Source organism: Lactuca virosa, chromosome 4 (assembly GCF_052849685.1).
Source record: "Lactuca virosa cultivar CGN04683 chromosome 4, Lactuca_virosa_CGN04683_v6, whole genome shotgun sequence".
NCBI classification, from domain to species: Eukaryota; Viridiplantae; Streptophyta; class Magnoliopsida; order Asterales; family Asteraceae; genus Lactuca; species Lactuca virosa.
Genome location: NC_136429.1, coordinates 110,384,795 through 110,404,989, shown reverse-complemented (window position 1 = coordinate 110,404,989; position 20,195 = coordinate 110,384,795). Strand labels below are relative to the sequence as shown.

The window sequence follows — 20,195 nt, the reverse complement described above, 5'->3', positions numbered from 1 at the left end:
CTTTCCCTTCAAGCTAGGCACCACCAACTTCAAGCTCTTTAAAAAAAAATGAGACCAAAGAAGCAAATTTTAAGCTCACACACTCAACTTAGGGTAAGATGCACGAATTCTAGGGTTTCTGGACAGAGGAGGCGATTAGGGAGGCCATCAATGGGACTTAAGGCCTTTAAATAGGGTGCAACACCCTAAAAATTAGGGTTTTCATATTCAGCCACCAACTCGTCGGGTTTTCCTCTCCAACTCGTCGAGTTGGTCCAAAAAGATCTGCGGCCCAAAAACTTTCAACACGTCGAGTTGAGGCCATTAACTCGACGAGTTCCAAGGAAAATTTACCTTTTTCATAAAATTCTCATACCTGGGAATCGGGATGTTACATTCTGTCTGGGTTGTGGAAGCCAACGAATGGAGGAACTGACCAGGTAGTATGATTTTTTGGCGTAAGCTGGTCAAAGGCAACAAATGGAGGAACTGTCAGGGGTGTTTGGGTTGGACTTCTTGGTGGTTCAAATAGTGATGGTTCTAGAGGAAAACGACCGGCTTGGCGGAAAATATAAAGGATTCTGACGGATTGTGAAGAGGTTGTCGCAAGTGGCTATTGGATAGCGGCGTTGGGTGAAACATGTTGGTACTGTTTCCGTCGGACCTCCGATGAAGGTGATTAGCGGTGGTCCCGACGATTTTTGACAGTTTGATGCGGTGCTTTTGCATATTCCGAAGACTTTATGGTAGAACCAATAAATTAAAAAGAATTAATATTATACATTTAAAATAAATTAACGATCCACTAAAATATTATTTATTATATATAGAATATAATAATAAAATGTAATAATCCAATAAAAAAATCTAATAATTTTTTTTAAATAATCCAATAAAAAAATTTTAAAAAATAGTTAAAAGAAATTAGTAATATAATAATATTATATTTATTAATATATAAATATTATATATTATAAATAAAATTAACTGATATAAAAATAATCAGATAAAAAAATTAATCAAATAAAATTAAAATCAAAAAAAGAATTAATGTATAATATTTCAATAAAATTAAAAACAAAGAAGAATTAATAATTAATAATTCAATAGATTTAAAATCAAGAATTGCAAAAATGGTCCTTGTAATTTGGTAAAAAGAGATTACTGCAAAAATGGTCCCTGAGGGTAAAATTGTCATTCTAAAAAAGTTAACAACCAAATGTTAAAGTTAACGAAATAGGGACCTTTTTTGCTAATAAACTTTTTTTTGGACCTTACCCAAAGAAATCGGCAAACCACAGGGACTATTTTTTGCAATTTTGTCGATTTTTTACTTACGAGGTAGGATGTGATGCCAACAAACTTTTTTTTCTAATTCAAAAATCTAAATAATTACATAAAACTTAAAATCAAATATTAATTAAACTAACATAACATTTCATAAATTAAAAACATTACATTTGATTTAACAATCATACAAAACGAAAATTAAATTAATTAACTTCATGCAAATTTTCAGTCCGAATATTCACCGATATCATTGTCAATTGGCTCATTTAAATCAATTTCATTAATCTGATATATATGTTCCGCCAAATCGTTGTGAAGCTCGTTGTGTTTTTCATTGTCACGTATCGCCCTTCTTCTTGCACGCCATGAGATGGAACCAGGTGGTATTGTTGCACTAGAGGATGCATCGACATTTGGTTGATAATAACAAATTATTTTATGCTCGTCTTCTAAAACCATATTATGTCAAATGATACAAGCATACATAATACGAGCGAGATTCTCCATTGATCGAGGACGTGCCAGATGTTGTAGTATACGCAACGCTTCTTCAGGACTCCAAATTCTTGTTTGACATCCTTCCTAGCCTTCTCTTGGAATGTTTTGTACTTTATGCGCTTCGGATCACCCGGACATGGTAGGCTTTTCACAAACACAGCAAATTTTGGGTATATACCATCCGCAAGATAATACCCATAATTGTATGTTGTTCCATTCACTTGAAATGGACGGTTAGGCGTATACCCATCACAAAACCCATTGAATATGGGTGACATGTCTAAAACATTAATGTCGTTGTTTGAATCGGGAGCACCAAAGAACGCATGCCAAATCCAAAGATCATATGATGCAACAGCTTCAAATATGACTGTGGGGTGGCCTTTATCACCCCGTGTAAACTGCCCTTGTCATGCATTAGGACAACTACTCAATGCCCAATGAAGACAATCCAAATTCCCAAGCATCCCAGGAAGTCCATGAACACTAGCATGATGAGCATATAATGATTAAACGTCAGTGAAAGTTGGTTTACGCAAATACCTTGGGCCGTAAATAGTTACAACACATCTGCAAAACTCATCCAAACTCTCCCTATCTACCCCTTCAGACATTTGATAATATTCGTCCCACGCATTAGAAACGGAACCATAAGCTAATTGCCAAACTGCAACTGCGCATTTTTGTATTTTTGAAAACCCATATGCACCCCTTGCATCCCGTCGCTGGGTGATATATTCAGAAATGTTAGTAACGTCACCAACTATATGGAGGAATAAATATTTAGCCATTCGAAATCGACGTCAAAACAAGTATTCTCCATAAACAGAATATTCGTTGAAGTACTGATGCATTAGTCAGGTGTTTGCACACTAACAATCTCTGAGAAGCATCTTCTGAGTTTTAGGTGGCCTAGATTCGATTTCTTCTTCTTCTCGCACTGTGTCTATAATCGCTTCCCACGATTTAACAACAGTCTGACTAACGGTTAACAAGAACCTACAATTGTCTAATGGATTTGCCATTTTTTGTGAGGGACTTTTTTTAAATAGAGAAAGTAAATATAAGTTTGAGTGAATAAATCGTGATACATATGTATGTATTTATAGTGTTTAGATGAAAAAAAAATAATAAAAGAAAATCAAATATGTTCGTTGCCCAACGTCTCCAAGCCCAACGGTCCAATTTTTAAACGTTTACCAGTGGTACACTATTATCGCCGGCATTTTACCAGCGGTGTAAATGGTGAGAGGGCCGGTCTTTACCGGCAGTAAATTGTAACACGTCGGATTACCGGCGGTGTTTTAAGCACGACATCGGGCAGCCTTAGGCAATAATTAATGTCAATGGTTTTTTTTTTGAAAAATGCGGATTTGTTGAAAGAAGTGTAGAAAACTATCAAGATGTTAGACGGAATTACACAGTACAAGCGTTATAACGAAAGATACGCCAATCAAACCAACAAATAAAATTACAAGAATGTCTATGGATAATCTAATTATAAGTAACTAATAGCATATCATTAGTTCTTTTTAAATGTGAGCGTCTCTTCTAGTAACTATTGGTAGTTTTCAGTATTAAAAATCAATGTTTTCGTAATAGAATGTACCTAACTAGTTGATGGTTTAAGTCTCATCGTGGACAAAAGTATACAATTAGGAGTATAATTAAAGCACGTGTTCCTAGTCGAGCCTAAATAGACGAATGAAGAAGCATATCCGGGTAGACTTCAAGAACTTTTTCTCTATGTATCGTCCTAATTCTTATTCTGTATGTATGCGTTGTGCCAAAAAAAAAAAAAAAAAAAAAAAAAACTAATTCATTCCAACTCCTATTTTTACCCCTATGCTTAACCTATGATAAAAGGCAAAGCTTATCTAACATCCCAAATTTTAGAATAAAAGTTTTTTATTTTTAAAATAAAATAAACATCCATTTATATAAAGTTACATTAAGTCAAACCATATGTTCAAAAATCAAAATTTAAAATCAGAGTTATAAGGAAAATGATGTGGAATTTTGAATCATAAAACAGTTAATGTGCGCATGTACAGTCCTGCATTTGCAATCCGATAAGTACCTTAAAAACATTTAAATCCACAAATGCAAGTCAAAGCTTAGTGAGTTCCCTAAGGTACCGTTTGACACTTGGGCTTAATGGAACGGAACTGGATTGGACAAAACAACACAGAACTATATATATTATTTTTTAAAGCGTTTGGTAACATTAGAACGGAACAGAACAATACATTAAAATTACCATATTGTCCCTTAGAACTTATAAATCAAAAATATATTAATATATACATATAGAAACCAAGATTGTCATCAACGTTTGTATTGCTTCAAAATGTAGGGCCCCACCCTCTCAAGAACAATAGTTTATTTTATGTGTAATTTCAAATGATAGCATGTCATCAATGATTTTCTCAGATTTTTCTACCATGCGTCCATCTCCAGCAAAAAGACACCCATATGAAAGTCTTACTTCATCTCCAGTGAAAATCCACCCAAATGGAAGTCTTACTTCGTCTCTGGCGAGATCTACAATGGTTAAGTCGTGAAAGTGGTTGCATAGACATGTCATCAATAACTTACAAATCTTTTTGGCCAGACTTACATCTTTGGTGCAAAGCACCCACCCGATGGTCTCAACCTCTTTTCAGCCAGATCTCCGATGGTGAAGGCGGTGATAAATGATGTCGGGCGAAAATTAAAGAAGACGAAAATTAAATATTTTCAAATTATTACAGGCTTTGCATCTGAGTATCTATGGTTCTTTTTTTTTTTAAAAAATGACTAATGTTGGAATCAAGGTGTTGGTCACGAAACATCACTGTGAGAAAATTTGGTGCAGTGTTTTGTGAGGGGTGGAGGTAATCAGAGTTTTATAGGGATGATGAAAGGAGGATAGTGAACAGTTGTTACGAGAGAGAAGGGTATTTTAGTCCTCTTTTTTCTGTTCTCCTGTGTTCCACCATTTTGGATGGGACTAAATTGGAGTGATTTGGTTCTAGTTGACTTGGTCAATAACTGATTTTGTCCCAGTTCCATGTATGCCAAACAACAGTTCAAAAGACATTGTTTTGTGTTTTCCCACCTACCAAACACTACCTAAAATACTTCATACAGCAATACAAATAGAATGTATGCACATCGGGCCCACAACAAAAAACTGGATTGTCCCAGTGCCCACAACACAAGACTAGATTGCCCCCGGGCCCACAACACGAGATTGGATTCCCTCCAGGCCCACAACACAAGATTGGATTGCCCCCAGGCCCACAGCACAAGACTTGATTGCCCCTGAGTTTGTTGGCCTACAACACAAAGTCGTACCACCTCAACCCAACCGCATTATGTTGATATATACATCAATGACAATAACAAGCAAATACATGTAATCATAGATGATCTACCCAATTAATGGAATACTACATCATAACAACACCCTACCCACAGTGAATATGTTGTGGTACAAATTATAGTGAGAAAATTCACCTAGATCTGAAGACAAGATGAACCCCACACTCGAGGTGATGATATATAGTCTCCTCATGTTAAATTCATAATAAAAGACTTATTAACAATTAAGGTAATAACTAACTCCCAAAGAGTCTTGGTTCATAACTAATCCTCCTTGGGGCAAAAGAACATTTTGCCCATCCAAGACTAAATCCCAATACAGTTGACAAAACATCAAACTGGTCAAAAGTCAACGTTCAATCCTTAGCTAACCTACGCTTAGCGTAACATACTGCTTTACGCTCAGCATAGAGGACCTTCCTACGCCAGCATAGCCTCAGAAGTCCAAAAACTCTATTAAGCTCTTCATATAGAAACCAACCCTTCAAACTTTCAAATATGGACCTTTACAATGTCTTAATGGATAAAGTTTCCAACTTTACCCATTAAGACACTCCCATCAAGCAAGATCTAAACCGTATGCACTAAAATGACCAAAAATGTTAACACAACTTGTATGGCTTAAAGAACAAGCACCAAAGCACAACTTTCCAAGTCCAAAAAGTCCCAAGAGTGTTCCATATAGCTCAAAAGGTATTGGAGTTGTCTCAACTCCCAAAACACAAGCTCAACGGACGAAAAAGTGACAAATATGAAAAATAACAAGATCTATGAAACCAATGAGCAAGTTATAAGCTTTTTACTCACAATAGTCTAGGAATGAAGCAACATTGTTGGATCTAAGCTTGAACCCATCTTCCATGTATTTATAAACACCTTTTTCTTCAAGATTCAACCATCAAATGGAAAATATTATCTCACAAAAGATTCCAAGGCTCAAAACAAGCAATAGGAGGCTAGGGTTTCTCAAGGAATGATATGAGATGATGGAGGTCGGATATAGGAAGGATACCAAGAAGTTAGACCCCTTAAATAGGAGTCAAAACCTTAAGGTTAGGGTTTTGGTATGTAGTGGATACGCTCAGTGTAGGTCATTAAATTCACATCCAATATTCATTACCTACGCTCGACGTAAGGGCTTTCCTACACTCAACATACCAAAAATGTATCAGTCTAGCAAATTTGACCTCTTCTACCCCTTTTCCAATTCCAGTCCAAGTAACAACCAAACTATCCAAGATATGACGTCTATACGAGAGGAGGCCGATGACATACAATATTTGCAACGTAATCAAACTTACTTGATTAGCCATTGATGGTATAGATAACTAGGCTTTTTTCAAACATGGGTTAGTCAATGCCTTCGAGAAGATATGTAATGTGTTTATCTTTATACACTAGTCATGAACCGAGAAGTCTCACATGGAGATGGTCTAAAGTTTTGTATCAAGTTGCATAGATTTTGCTTCTTTGTTGACTTGGAGAGATTTTCAAGACTAAGCCACACTTATTGAGACGTTGCATCTTTCTTAAGGGTAGTCGGGCGAAGATATTGGGCTATTAAACTGTATAGCCAAAGCTTCAGTATATTGTCAATTTTTCGCCATTCGATATCCATGATTTCACATTTGGTGATGTCATAAGCCTTGGCGTGAGGTGGTGGTGGGTTAACGGACATTAGTGTTTAGGTCGTGAAAAGGAGAAGAAACATGTAGGACCATAGAGGAAGAAAAGAAAGTATGAGAGATTTGGAATTAGACTCTAATACCATGATAATCGGTATTTTCTCTTAATTGGAATTTGCATTATAATTTGGAAAAAAAATTGTTATGTATTTAATTTTATATATTATATATTTATTAAATAACAAGGACAATGTAGATCCGTTGTTCATTTGCTTTTACTAATGTCAGTCGACTAAGTCGAAATCAATGTAGAAGTTTTACTAAATATAATATAAATTGTGAAATAAGCATCTTTCTAAAAATAACAAATTTGCTTAATAAAAAAACCTCATATTTACATTTTCTTCCCTAATTTTTTTATTAAATAGTTTTATCCTTCATAATGTTAAATTATTGGTATTTTTAAGTTACTATTTTGATATTTTACTTTATTTTAAAGTTATATTTTTGGTCTCTTACATAAGTATTTTTATAGTTTTCATTTTTATTAATATTACTTTTTTATTTGAATGTTATAAACTTTTACGGTATTTACTGTGGTATTAACTTATAAAATTAATACGTTCAAGATCCACTTCTAAAATGTATTTTTGTCGGCCTCTTCCATATATAATTATTTTGTTCGAAATCTTATTTATATTTTTATGGTCGCACTTTATAAAAATGTTACAGTGTCTTCTCTGTCGTAACATGCTCGGTAACGAAATACTAATTTTCATAATTTTTATAAAATAAAAATCAAAGAAAATGATAAGAAGTTGGGCCAACCCATACCAAAACCTCAACTTACAAAGTTAGAAGCACATGATGTGTTAGGGTGGGAAGAAGTGACATGACCCTACCAAAAAGGCCAAGACATCCTTTTGTTGGACACTCACCCCACAGAATAAAGGAAAGAAGCTTTTACACAAACTTGTCAAAAGAAATTAGGTGCTTTGCATTTAGTTTGTTTGGTATTCATTGTTTTCATTTTATCTTAGTATGATTTGAATACTGATAGATTTCAAATCATCATATATCAGTTTGATTTGGTTTGGTCCGTTTAGAAAAAAATTAAATTCAACTTATTTGGGCCGATTTGTTGGTAGAAGTGAAAAACCGAAGCAAAAAAATACAACGAATAAACATATTCTTATTATTATTATTATTATCATAGAAGTAATGTTGAAATTTATTTATTTATTAGGAATACAACAGATACAACAGATTTTGATAATTAAAATCGATATAAATCGACAAATATATGACTTAAAATTAAGCTTTTGGAAACAAAAAGTAATGGCTAATATAACATATGGAAAGTTTGTGTATAATGAAAAAAACTAAATGTTAAGTTGTTACACATAAAATGGACCAAACTCTTAACTTAATATGAAATTATCACAAACTTCTGTTTTTGTGTTTACACAAACTCTTAACTTAATATCATTGATGTGTCAATTGTAGCTCGATATATAATATATTATATGGATTTGGTTAATAAATCACTAATATTATTGTTATTGTTAAATAATATTTTAACTAATTCTTAATATTTGTTATTAATGATCAACAAACTTATATATTAATTTTTGATAAATAACCATAGGGGCGGCGTTGAGTTAGGGGCAAAGTGGACAGTTGCAGTTCAATTTTTTATTTTCATTTCTGTCAGAATGTTTATTGGGTCGTATTCTGTCAGAATGAAAATGAGTGAAAAACGATGTGTGAGAACAAATAAATAATAATTAGCGAGAATGCATGAAAATGACGATATTTTTGTAAGGTTGAACGTATTCGCATTGCTAAACAACTTATTCTCTTAGTAATTCTCATAGCATACGATATCCGCACAATAATTAGTTAGAATACGTTCAACGTTAGAATACGTTCAAGTATTCTAACTAATTATTGTGCGGATATCGTATGCTATGAGAATTACTAAGAGAATAAGTTGTTTAGCAATGCGAATACGTTCAACCTTACAAAAATATCGTCATTTTCATGCATGCTCGCTAATTATTATTTATTTTTGTTTTCACACATCGTTTTTCACTCATTTTCATTCTGACAGAATACGACTCAATAAACATTCTGACAAACATTCTAACAGAAATGAGAATAATAATAATAAGTGTATAATAACCTTATAAACGATTTAATTAGTGAGAATGTGTGTTAATGACAATAGTTATGTAAGATTGAACGTATTTATATTATCAAACAACATTTTTTCTTTATCATTCTCACAGGATACGATATCCGCACAATAATTAGTTAGAATTGAATAACCTAAGCTTATATATATATATATATATATATATATATATATATATATATATATATATATATATATATATATATATATATATATATATGTGTGTTTAGGTTCTATGGAAAACAAAAAAACCCTAAAAATCATAAAAATGTATAAAAAAAATACATAGAGATCACAAAACTTTTTTTTGAATTTTTTTTATCAAAAAATCGCAGCTTTTAACATAAAATCGAGGAAAAAATTTTTGAAAAAAAAAATTCACAAAAAAAAAAATGATTTTTGATTTTTTTTTTCAGCGAAATTGTCAAAAAGGCTGCGATTTTTTGATAAAAAATTCAAAAAAAAGTTTTGTAATGTCTAGGTATTTTTTTATGCATTTTTATGATTTATAAGGTTTTTTTAGGGTTTTTTTGTTTTCCAAAGAACCCTTCCCTATATATATATATATATATATATATATATATATATATATATATATATATATATATATATACAAAACTTTTTTTTGAATTTTTTTATCAAAAAATCGGAGCCTTTTTGACAATTTCGCTGAAAAAAAAAATCAATTTTTTTTTTTTTTTTTTTTGTAAAAAAATAATTTTTTTCAAAAAAAATTTCAGCGATTTTAAGTTAAAAGCTGCGATTTTTTGATAAAAAAATCAAAAAAAAGTTCTGTGATCTTTAAGTATTTTTTTTTATGATTTTTAGGGTTTTTTTGTTTTCCATATAACCTAAACCTATATATATATATATATATATATATATATATATATATATATATATATATATATATATATATATATATATATATATATATGATCTCTAAGTATTTTTTTTTATGATTTTTAGGGTTTTTTTAGGTTTTTTTGTTTTCCATAGAACCTAAACCTATATATATATATATATATATATATATATATATATATATATATATATATATATATGGTTTGGACGAGTCAGAAAAAAAAGATTGTTATCGTTATTATAAACTTTTTATTTATATATATATATATATATATATATATATATATATATATATATATATATAAAGTTTATAATAACGATAACAATCTTTTTTTTTTCTGACTCGTCCAAAGCATTTGAGGATATTTAATCTTCAGGACCAACCCTGTAAATAACGAAATTATAAATGTTCAATGACTAAAAACATTATTTCCCTGTTCACATAAGAGTTAGTTCGAACCATTATCATCCTATTCATAAAACCATACATTATTTTAATAAAACTGTTATAAAAATCCAAAAAAAAATGAATTATATTACTTTCGGTTTCAAAAGTTATAAAGGAGCACAGTAAACAAAAGATATAATGGAAAAGCATGGAACCTTTTATTTTGCAAATAAAAATCCTGGTGACCATACAACTTGATTGATAAATGATGTGTTATCCATTCGTAATCTTATGGATTAAAAAGGTTGAAGAATAATTACACCATAATATGTACATATCATAATAAATTATTTTTTATATATGTATCGTGTACAAAGTGACAATCTTTTAATGTCATTCCTTTTCCATAATGTGACAAGTAAAGCATCATATGATTGTTGAAAAAGAGAGGCATTTTCATGTTTGGAAAGTGAATAGTAAAATAGAAGTGATATAAAGAAAATAATTGAAGAGAGATGGGTGCATTGCATAAGCCTTTAAATTCAAGCATTCATTTGGGGCACTTTTTGGTACTTTAAATAGAGACAAGTGTTGAGAGATTTCTCACTCAAAGGGGCCAATCAAGAAACATTTATGTAACAACAGTTAACACATACATGATAGCTAACCATACATCATCCATCATATAAACACCAATATAGTTATTTGATATTATGTGGATATAACCAATCATTTTAACAGTCAATATATAGAAGATAAATCATAAAAGGAAATGATAAATTGAATCGTCTCAACAGCATGGGTTCATGTGGAATGTCAATCATGGAATACTAAATATTTTGGAGGTGTCAAGGTTTGAACCGTTGACCTTCTGTGTGGAATTTCACTCATCAAACATTTGGCTCCTATCTCAAATGAAAAAGATAAATCATAATAACTATAGATTATGGAAGATGATGCCTAAATTTTGAATCTAAAACCTATCTTACTCATTTTCACATTCTTATATCTTATGTAGGGACAAATTGGTGATATGTGATTTTTATACTAACACTCACATTTTTAAGTGGTTTAAATGTGTGGTTTCCAAAATCAAAGGTCTGAGTGTTGAAGTAAATTCCACAATAGATTAATAAAATCGAGGATTAATACCGAAAAAACATACAAAAAAGACATGCCTTGTTTGGCAGGAGTTTTTGAAAGTTTTTGGGAGTTTTTAACTTTTAGCTTTTAAGAAAAAAACTCAAAAAAAAATAAAATAAAAAAATAAGAAAATAACTTCGTTTGGCAGCAGAAATTTTAGCTTTTTCTTTTAAATAAAATGTTCCGAATATAAAAGCTACTTCAACTATCTTTACGGAGCTTTTAGTTTTAAGTTTTTAACTAATTTTATATATTTAAAAGATAACAACTATTTTTGTCAAACACTTATATCGAAATAAAAATTATAACTTCTAGTAACAAGCTGACATATAACGAAACTTCACATCGAAGATTTTCTTATAAATCCCTATTAATAGTACATATCAAATATATATAAGTTTGAGACTTTGAGTTATCTCAAGTTTAATGTAGGTCATAGTTAGTAAAAATATTTATTGATGTTGGTAAAGTTGGGCTTTCATAAAAATATTGGGCCACCAATGAACAGTCCGTCATCAATGGTAGGCCTATTAGCAGTTAACTGAAGTCTGATGATAATTGATATGTCGTCGTCGACTGAATTTAATAATACTATCGGCTCAAAGTATATATAACAAAAATAAAGTTGGGCCATCAATGAATAGTCCATGTTATTCATGAATCATGATCATGGAAAATACTTTACATCAAGGGTATGTTTGTCTTTTAACCAATTCACTTTTTAATTTATATTTAACAAATCATATTGGGTTTTCTGTTAAGAATTTTGAGTTTGTAACTTCAAAAATAAATCAAATTTGGGAGTAAGAATTTAAAGTTTTTATTTTAAAAAAAAAAAAAAAACCTTATAATCCAAAAGCTATTTTATAAGCTTTTTAGTTACAGCTTTCACACCCATAATTTCATTTTGTGATTAATCTTGATTGCAAACAAATTCCTAACAAGTCAAAAATCAAAAACCCTTGAATACTTCATGTTCATATTTCTTCTTGAGAAAAAAAAAAGATGAGGGCAAAACGCAATTGCTTACTCCTCTCACTACTACCAATAAGAAGATAAATCACAAACAAAAAAATGATAGCCCAAATTTGTGCATATACAATTTGTAATAAATAAATAGTATATCATAAGAAAAGAAGTGGAAAACATATAGTACATTGAAGTAAAGATTTGGTTTTTAACAAAAAACCAACAATAATCAATTACATCTTCATAAATATCACTACACTGACTAGTGTCTATGCTTTCTTTCGTAAATGTACAACCACAAAACCCCATAATCTTCAATGGAACAATTGAAGAACCCTAAATTGCTTCTATAAACAACATCATCTTCTCTATCTTTCCTCTCTATTTACAAAAAAGTTGATACTTTCTACAAATTCCTCCTTGAAAACACTTCATCTTCAGCATCAGAAGTAAATAAGGCAACCGAAATGGAAGCCAGTTTTTTTCTATCCAATCGAGAACGAGCTACTCTCAATTGTCTTGGAGCTCCAATTTCATCAAACTCAAGTGATGATGGTTCTATGGTGGATCTAAAAGCAGGGATCTTTTTTGGTGTATTATATTCAAAATGCAGTTTCTTTGCTATAATAGCCTGTAAACATTAATCATATAGAAATTAGAAACAACCCATAAACACATTGTCCAATTATTGCAAAGTTTATGAAAGGTTAAATGAAATAGAGATGCTATAAGAAATATCCTAAGAATGTGTCTTATACTTCTTGTATTTACCCTATTTATGAAATGCAATAATCAAATTGATCATTTGTGAAATGGGAATCGAACTTACAGCTTCTCTAATCGGTTTAGATACATGAAACAGCCTCTTCAGATCATCATGGTCTACACCACACAAGACCCTAATCTGCGAAAACACACACAAACACCATCAGTCCCTGAAAAAACTGGGATCAATTCGAACTAAAAAAGCAGTCTTCAATCATGGGAACTTACGAGAATATCCTGAGGCAGAGCTTCCAGCAACGATCGACTGGCACTGAAACTGTTTCCCATTGATCGTTTCTTCGTGGGCGAAATCGTATCGATAGAATCGATATCCATTTCGTTCAAAATCAGAATCCTCTTCCTACCAAATGAACTCGTGCGTTTTACTAACCCTAAGCTGTAACTCCTACCCAATGCCATTTTAGTCCTGATAATTCCATCAGAAAAGATCAGAACTGCGAACAAAAGGAAGAAGAAGAAACCCTAAATCAAATGGAAACATGGGATTATATGAACGAACCTTGTTTTCAAATGAGGGATATGAACCCTAATTTCTTGTTGTCGTAAATAGGGATTGCTGTAACGGATGTTCTTCAGAGGGAAACAACACCAAATCTGCAAATGTTGTGGAGAGGTTTAAGGGTTTTTTGTTATGAAGATATAATCGAATTTGCTTTTTTTTTCTTTTGAAGTGCGTGGAAATGACGAACTATTCTGTATTTTCACGTTTATGTGTTTTATATTCGAGTACGGGAAAAGTAGCCGTTGGAAATAGAGGACACGTGTGAGCGTGTCATTTGCTGGAGGAAGCTTCGAGGTTGTGGTTTTGCTGACGTGGTGGGTTTGGTCGGTTTTGAGTCGGCCGCCTGTAATTTTTCTTCTTCAACACGTTTACAGGAATCCTATGTAATTGGCCGAATAGGGATGCGACACGTGTCGTATATTGAGGTTCAGATGTTGACACGTGTAGTAGAGTGGATGGACGGTGAAGATTTAGTGAAGGTGGAAATGTGGAGTCAATCGTGGTAAGTTTGTTCTATTTTTTCGGCTGTTTATGACTTTCACAGTTGACCCACGTCAAACGCGGTTACCCACAGCCGGCAAACAGAATTACATTATCATGTCCAGCTGTCCACAAAGAAATGGTAAAAATATTTTTTTAATTAACTTATTTAGACAAAATAATTTTAATATTAACAATCAGCTGTGATGAAATGATGGATTTGTGGTCAAGGGATATAGCGTTGGTTGGAGTTAAATTATTGTTAATAATCGATTTCTTTTCCTTTGATAACAACTGTGCGATTATCCTTTTGAAATATTACAATATTTATTACTGGCTCTACGTTTCCAACATTCGTTTCATTATAAGTTAAGTAGATTTGTTGCTGTATTTTATTTTACTTTTAAGTTTATATAGATTTTATTTTATAATTATATTAGGTGTAAGACTCATGTATTACATGGGTTCATTTAAAAAAAAATTAAATATGAAATTCTTAACATTCGATAAATTTGAATTTATAAGAAAAAATAGAAAAATATTGAATTATTAAAATTAAAGTGTTTTTTTTTCTTTTTTTAAAATTAAACTAATAATTTAGATAAATAAACATAGGAAATTAATGAGATTTTAATTTAGAAATTTTGAAATTAGAAGAAATATCAATTAATGATATTGATATGCATTTATTATTACATGTATTACAACTAATACATTTAAATATTATATAAAATTTAATAAAATGGAAAAAACCACAAAATGACATTTGGAAAAAAAATTAATTGAAAATAACTACATAATGTCATGTGGCAAAATCAATGAGAGTATGTCATGTGGCAGAAAGTTCTTTATTTATTATGGAGGATTTAACAATTACGAATATTAACTAAAAAGCAGATTTCATAAATAATAATTATAATCGAATGCTAAAAGTAAATTAAATCTGTCATTTTAAAGAAAAAACGACTTTGAGTGAACTATCATTTTTGTATGTATTTAATCATTTTTTGCATATGATTTACCATTTTGTTTTCAGTATATATAATTTTGAACTGAATAATTGATTTGCGTTTTCAATAATCATTAAACTCATACTTTTTTGTTCTATAAACATCATTAAAGACATATTTTATGTTTAATAAATATCATTAAACTTATATTTTCATTTATGGCTTTCCGTTAAACTACGTTTGCACACATTTAGTTATTTTAATCTTATATGACCATCATCAATTTTTCAATAATTTTCTCGGGCCAACACAATTCCAAAGAATAAAGAATACATAATTTTACATGTTCGGATTTAAAAAAACATTGCAAAGCACATAGTTTCCTTATTCTCCTCTCCAGTAAAAACATGCTAACGCCATTTACTATCGTCGACATCCCTCATGTCGTCGTGTACACCTTTCCATGCACACGTCCCTCTCCGCTATTTTGTGTCTTTATAAAACCCACCCTACCTCCCCCCCTGATACCTCTCTCGTCCCTTTCTTATTGAACTGTGTGCCACTAGTAATCAAATCAATTCAATGATGCAATCTTTATTATTCAAATATGGATTTGAATTAATTGGAGGTTTGAATGTGAGTTTGAATCGTTTTTGTTGCACGTTAGAGCTAACTTTAGATTAGTTACTCAATAGTAGTGGTGGTGAATGGTGGAGATGCAAGATTATGGTCACAAATGGTGGTGACAAAAAGTGGTGTTTCTTATTGGATGTGGATGGTGGTAGTAGGAGGTGGACAGCGGTTGTAGAAATGGATGGTGTTTGCTAGAAAATATGGTCATGACATGATATAGTGATAAATTGTGTACAAAAAATCATCAAATAATAAGTTCTATTTGCACTTTGATGATTTAAATTGCTCTAATATTGGCAAAAATTGTTGATACACCAAAGGCATTAAGTAAACAACACGGGGTTTGGAAAACATGTAAATTATTGTTGGAGATATCACGACATAACATGTTAGTAACACAAATTGGTTTGCATGTGCCTCTACGAGTTATACATGTGGCCTAATATGAAAGTAAGAACAAATAAATATAAAGGAAATTAATTTGTTATTTATTGAGTATCAATAAATAATTAAAAATTAATTACATTAAATTTTTATTTAAATGTGCTAATAAATAATTATAAATCAATGGAATGATTATTTATTAAGAGTTAATTAACAATTATGTGAGATTTATTAGCTATTCCTAAAATTATATTACTTATTGGAATAATTAATGGATAGATTAGAATAAAAATTACAAGTGAATAAGCTAATATTATCCTTTAACTTAAATTTGAAAAAAAAAATATTTCCCTACCTATATAAGAAATTAAAGAGACACCAAAATCATAAAATTGGAATCCTTATAGGGGTCCCCTCCTCCCATCCTCTTAAGTTCGATAAACCAAAGAAACCAACAGGTTTCTTCTAGTCAAAATTCTCCTACTCCAGAGCTAGGGTTATTGCTTGTTTGGCTGGTCAAGGTGTCTGATATTGTCATATGGTGTAACGTCCCAAAAGTTCATAGTACAATTTCATTTTTAAAACCATAAACAATAAAAATTATTTGTTCCAAAACCAACCAAAGTAATTATATCAGTTAAAAATCATAGTAAAAGTCATAAAAAAACTAAATGCAGAAAACGTCGGGGGATGCTATGCAGTCACGTCGGGCCCTTCCCCTTGCAACCGGAAGTACCTGAAACCATAAACACATAATCGTAAGCACAAAGCTTAATGAGTTCCCCAAAATACCACATATCATACATATAATGGGCCCCGCCCGGTACAGATCTATTAGTAACTTGAGATGGGCCCCGCCCAACACATTTATCAGGCCCCGCCTGACATCGGTCCCCGTCCGGTATACATACAAACACATAAAAATACATGCAAGAGTCACACAGACAGGTAGCATCATATAAACATAAATCAATGGGTAGGCATTGATGCCTTTGACCCACCAAACACTGTGAGAAAACTCACCTGACTCACAAATCAGCTACACCACGGCTCAAAGTCTCGCAATCGCTGATACAACACTCATATCACATCATACAAGGTCTAACCTTAGTCTACACACTCAATCCAACCATCTTGACCAAAAGTTGGCCTAGGAAAAAAGTCAACGGTCAAAGTTAACTTCAGTCAACCGCCATGTCGTGGCCATCCTTGGCTACGTCGTGGCCCTCCTTAGATCGAGAACAACTACAACGTCGTTGCCTTCTTGGCCACGCCGTGGTGGTCCAAATAAAACACGCAGTTGATTAAACCGTCGTTATGTCGTGGGCAACCTTACGTTACATTGTTGCACAGAGTTTCCCCCGAACTCCATCTTCGGTCCTTGATAAAAATAAGTTTAACCAATCTGGAACACATGTGTTACATATGGACTCTAGTTTGGGTCTTTAATCTTCTTGAGAACTTTTAAAGGTAATTCTTAAAACCTCTCGTATGATTAAAGTTATTATTAATGGAAATAGTCACGATTCACGGTTCAATCATGCATTTTCTTGTTTTAAATGTTTTTGTTGTTATTTGTTTATATGTTTTGTTAAGAACACAAAGAACACCTTATGTTCTAACAATTACAACTATATGGCAATAAAATAAAAACAAAACTTAGTTAACATTCAATTTATCATCTTTTAATTATCAGTATTGACGTGTGATTTTCGGCACCTCTGTCACAATACAAGATAAGTATAAAGGGCTTAAACATGTCAATGTTGATATCAGTAATTAAATCTCACAAAGAATTAAGATTTCCATAGAGACTAAAATTATTAAAGAGTTTTACCTACTTAAATAACTTCTTCTTGTGGTTATGGCATCGCTATTAACATTTGGAAGTGAAATATGGCTCTTAGCCTTTGATACAATAATTTTTTGTAATTAATTTACAAAGGATATAATCAAATCCATAATAAACCTTTATATAGTTTTACAGTTGGATACAAATGTAAATTCCTTAAACTCTCTCACTGCTAAGTATCCTTTCAGATGATAGATTGAATGGCTCAAACTATTTTGACTGGTATCGTAATCTAAGAATTATTCTAATCTACAAAAAGAAAGGTCAAACCATTAAGGAACCACTCCTTGAACCTCTTACTGAGAATGCGACTATAACTCAGTTGAAGTCATATGACGAGGGTTTCACTAAATCTAATGAGGTCGCGTGCCTCATGATTGCGACCATGGTTCCAGAACTTTAAAGAGTTTCGAGAATCTTGGGGCATATGATATCATTATACAACTTAAGAAAATGTTCCAATTATAAGCTTGGCAGGAGTAATATGACACATTAAAATCACTCATACGTTGTAGGGTACATGAAAGTAGAAGTTTTAGTATGCACGTGCTTAAGATGAAAGCATGCATCCACCAAATTGAGCTATTGAATTTCACGATTATGCAGGAGTTAACAACATATATAATTATGAACTCGTTGTCAGGTTCATATAGTTGGTCCATCAAGAACTTTATTATGAGTAGTTTTGAAAGGCCCACTATATAGTTGAAAGGAATGGTTAGGACCACCGAATCTAACATGGCCAAGAATAAGCAGACCATGTCAGTTCTTCTTATTCTAACAATCAAGGAGGGAGGTACAAAAATAAAGAGGCCAAGTCACTATAAAAGCAAATGGAAGGGAATATTTGGTTCGACTGGCTCCAACCTAAAGCCTATTCATAGTCAGGTCCAGTATGATGTACCTCCAAACAATAATTTTCTTGAAATCATATGCTTCCACTACAATAATACTAGACATTAGAAGTGAAGTTGTCCATAATATTTGGAGGGTCACGAGAAGCTAAAGGCCAAGGTGTAACACCCGTTTTCCATAATGGATCGGCTAAATACTCAAATAGGCCAAAGTTATGGTTTTTGGAGAAAACCACATGCCACAGCGTGGTGGGTTGATGACCACGGTGTGGCATGGCAATTCAGTGAAGAACGCGTCTCGGTTGTTTGTTAAGGCGTGGCAAAGTGTTAGCCACTGCGTGGAAGCTGTTGCAGCCCAAGCCCATGATTTAGGTTTTCTCCCATATTTAAGGACCTTAACTTTAGGTTTATGTCATTCTCTTCAGCCTCATTGCTCACGTCGTGAGCTGCGACAAGTCCAAAACTAGATTTCTTTATCGATTCACTAATGTGCAAATACATCAAAGAAAATCCTAGGCTCTGATACCACTGATGGGTTATTAGGGTTACAACTACAATGATCTAAGCAGAAAACATTTAAACAATTCAAATGATTAGGGCACATGCAACCTAATATGATCTACGTCTTTCACATATAGGCAACATACTATGAATCATAATCCTACAAGAATTTTCCTATGAAAAACTAATTCAGAAGAACAAAAAACTTACCATGAAGATTGTTATAGCAAACAATCTTGAATTCCTCCTTAAAAGACTCTTGGAAGCAAGCACCACAAGTGTCGTGCCTCTAATGGTTCACACCTAAACCCTAGCAACCAAGGAGCTTGAAGAGAGAGAGGAGAGAGGTGAGAATTTCAGCCCTAAGCTTCTAACTGAATGTCATGGCCGAAATTCTAAGGCTAAGGGTCCTTATATAGCTAAGGTAGCTTGGTGCCAAAGCTAGGGTTTAAGGAGGAAACCCTAATCCCTGTGCTTGGTGACCAAGCAACCCATTCCCCTCTTTCAAGGGGCTTGGACGAAATTTCTTGGTCTTGCCCACGATATTTTCGTCCACCTCATCCAATGAGGTCCATGGGCTCCTTTCCGTAACTTTCAATAAATAACTAAACAGACCCTGCACTTTTAATTAATCTAATTAATTTCAATTAATTTCTGATTAATGATTAATTAAATAATACTATTTCCAATAAATATATTATTCTCATAATATATTAACAAATTATTTATTTTGATTTCTAATTAATTTATTAATCATATAATAAATTAATAAATCATTCTCTCTCTCTCTCTCTCTCAAAGTTATCTTATTCAATTGCTAGATTTGAGGGCAACCCAAAAGGATTATGCTACTATCAATTCAAACTTATACCAATTATAGTTATGGGATTAGACACCCAATCCAACAGTCTCCTACTTGGATAAGTCTGTAACT

General features: G+C 32.1%; 1 protein-coding gene across 1 annotated transcript; it reads right to left on the bottom strand.

The window, feature by feature from the left end:
- Positions 1-12,489: 12,489 nt before the first annotated feature.
- On the bottom strand, positions 12,490-13,803 carry LOC145107227 (F-box protein At1g61340-like). Its single transcript, XM_079044067.1, has 4 exons — positions 13,605-13,803; positions 13,313-13,511; positions 13,149-13,223; positions 12,490-12,950 (listed from the first exon to the last, which is right to left on the bottom strand). The coding sequence occupies exons 2-4, from the start codon at positions 13,502-13,504 to the stop codon at positions 12,726-12,728; spliced, it is 492 nt and encodes a 163-aa protein (XP_078900193.1). The 5' UTR covers positions 13,505-13,511; positions 13,605-13,803; the 3' UTR covers positions 12,490-12,725.
- Positions 13,804-20,195: the final 6,392 nt, after the last annotated feature.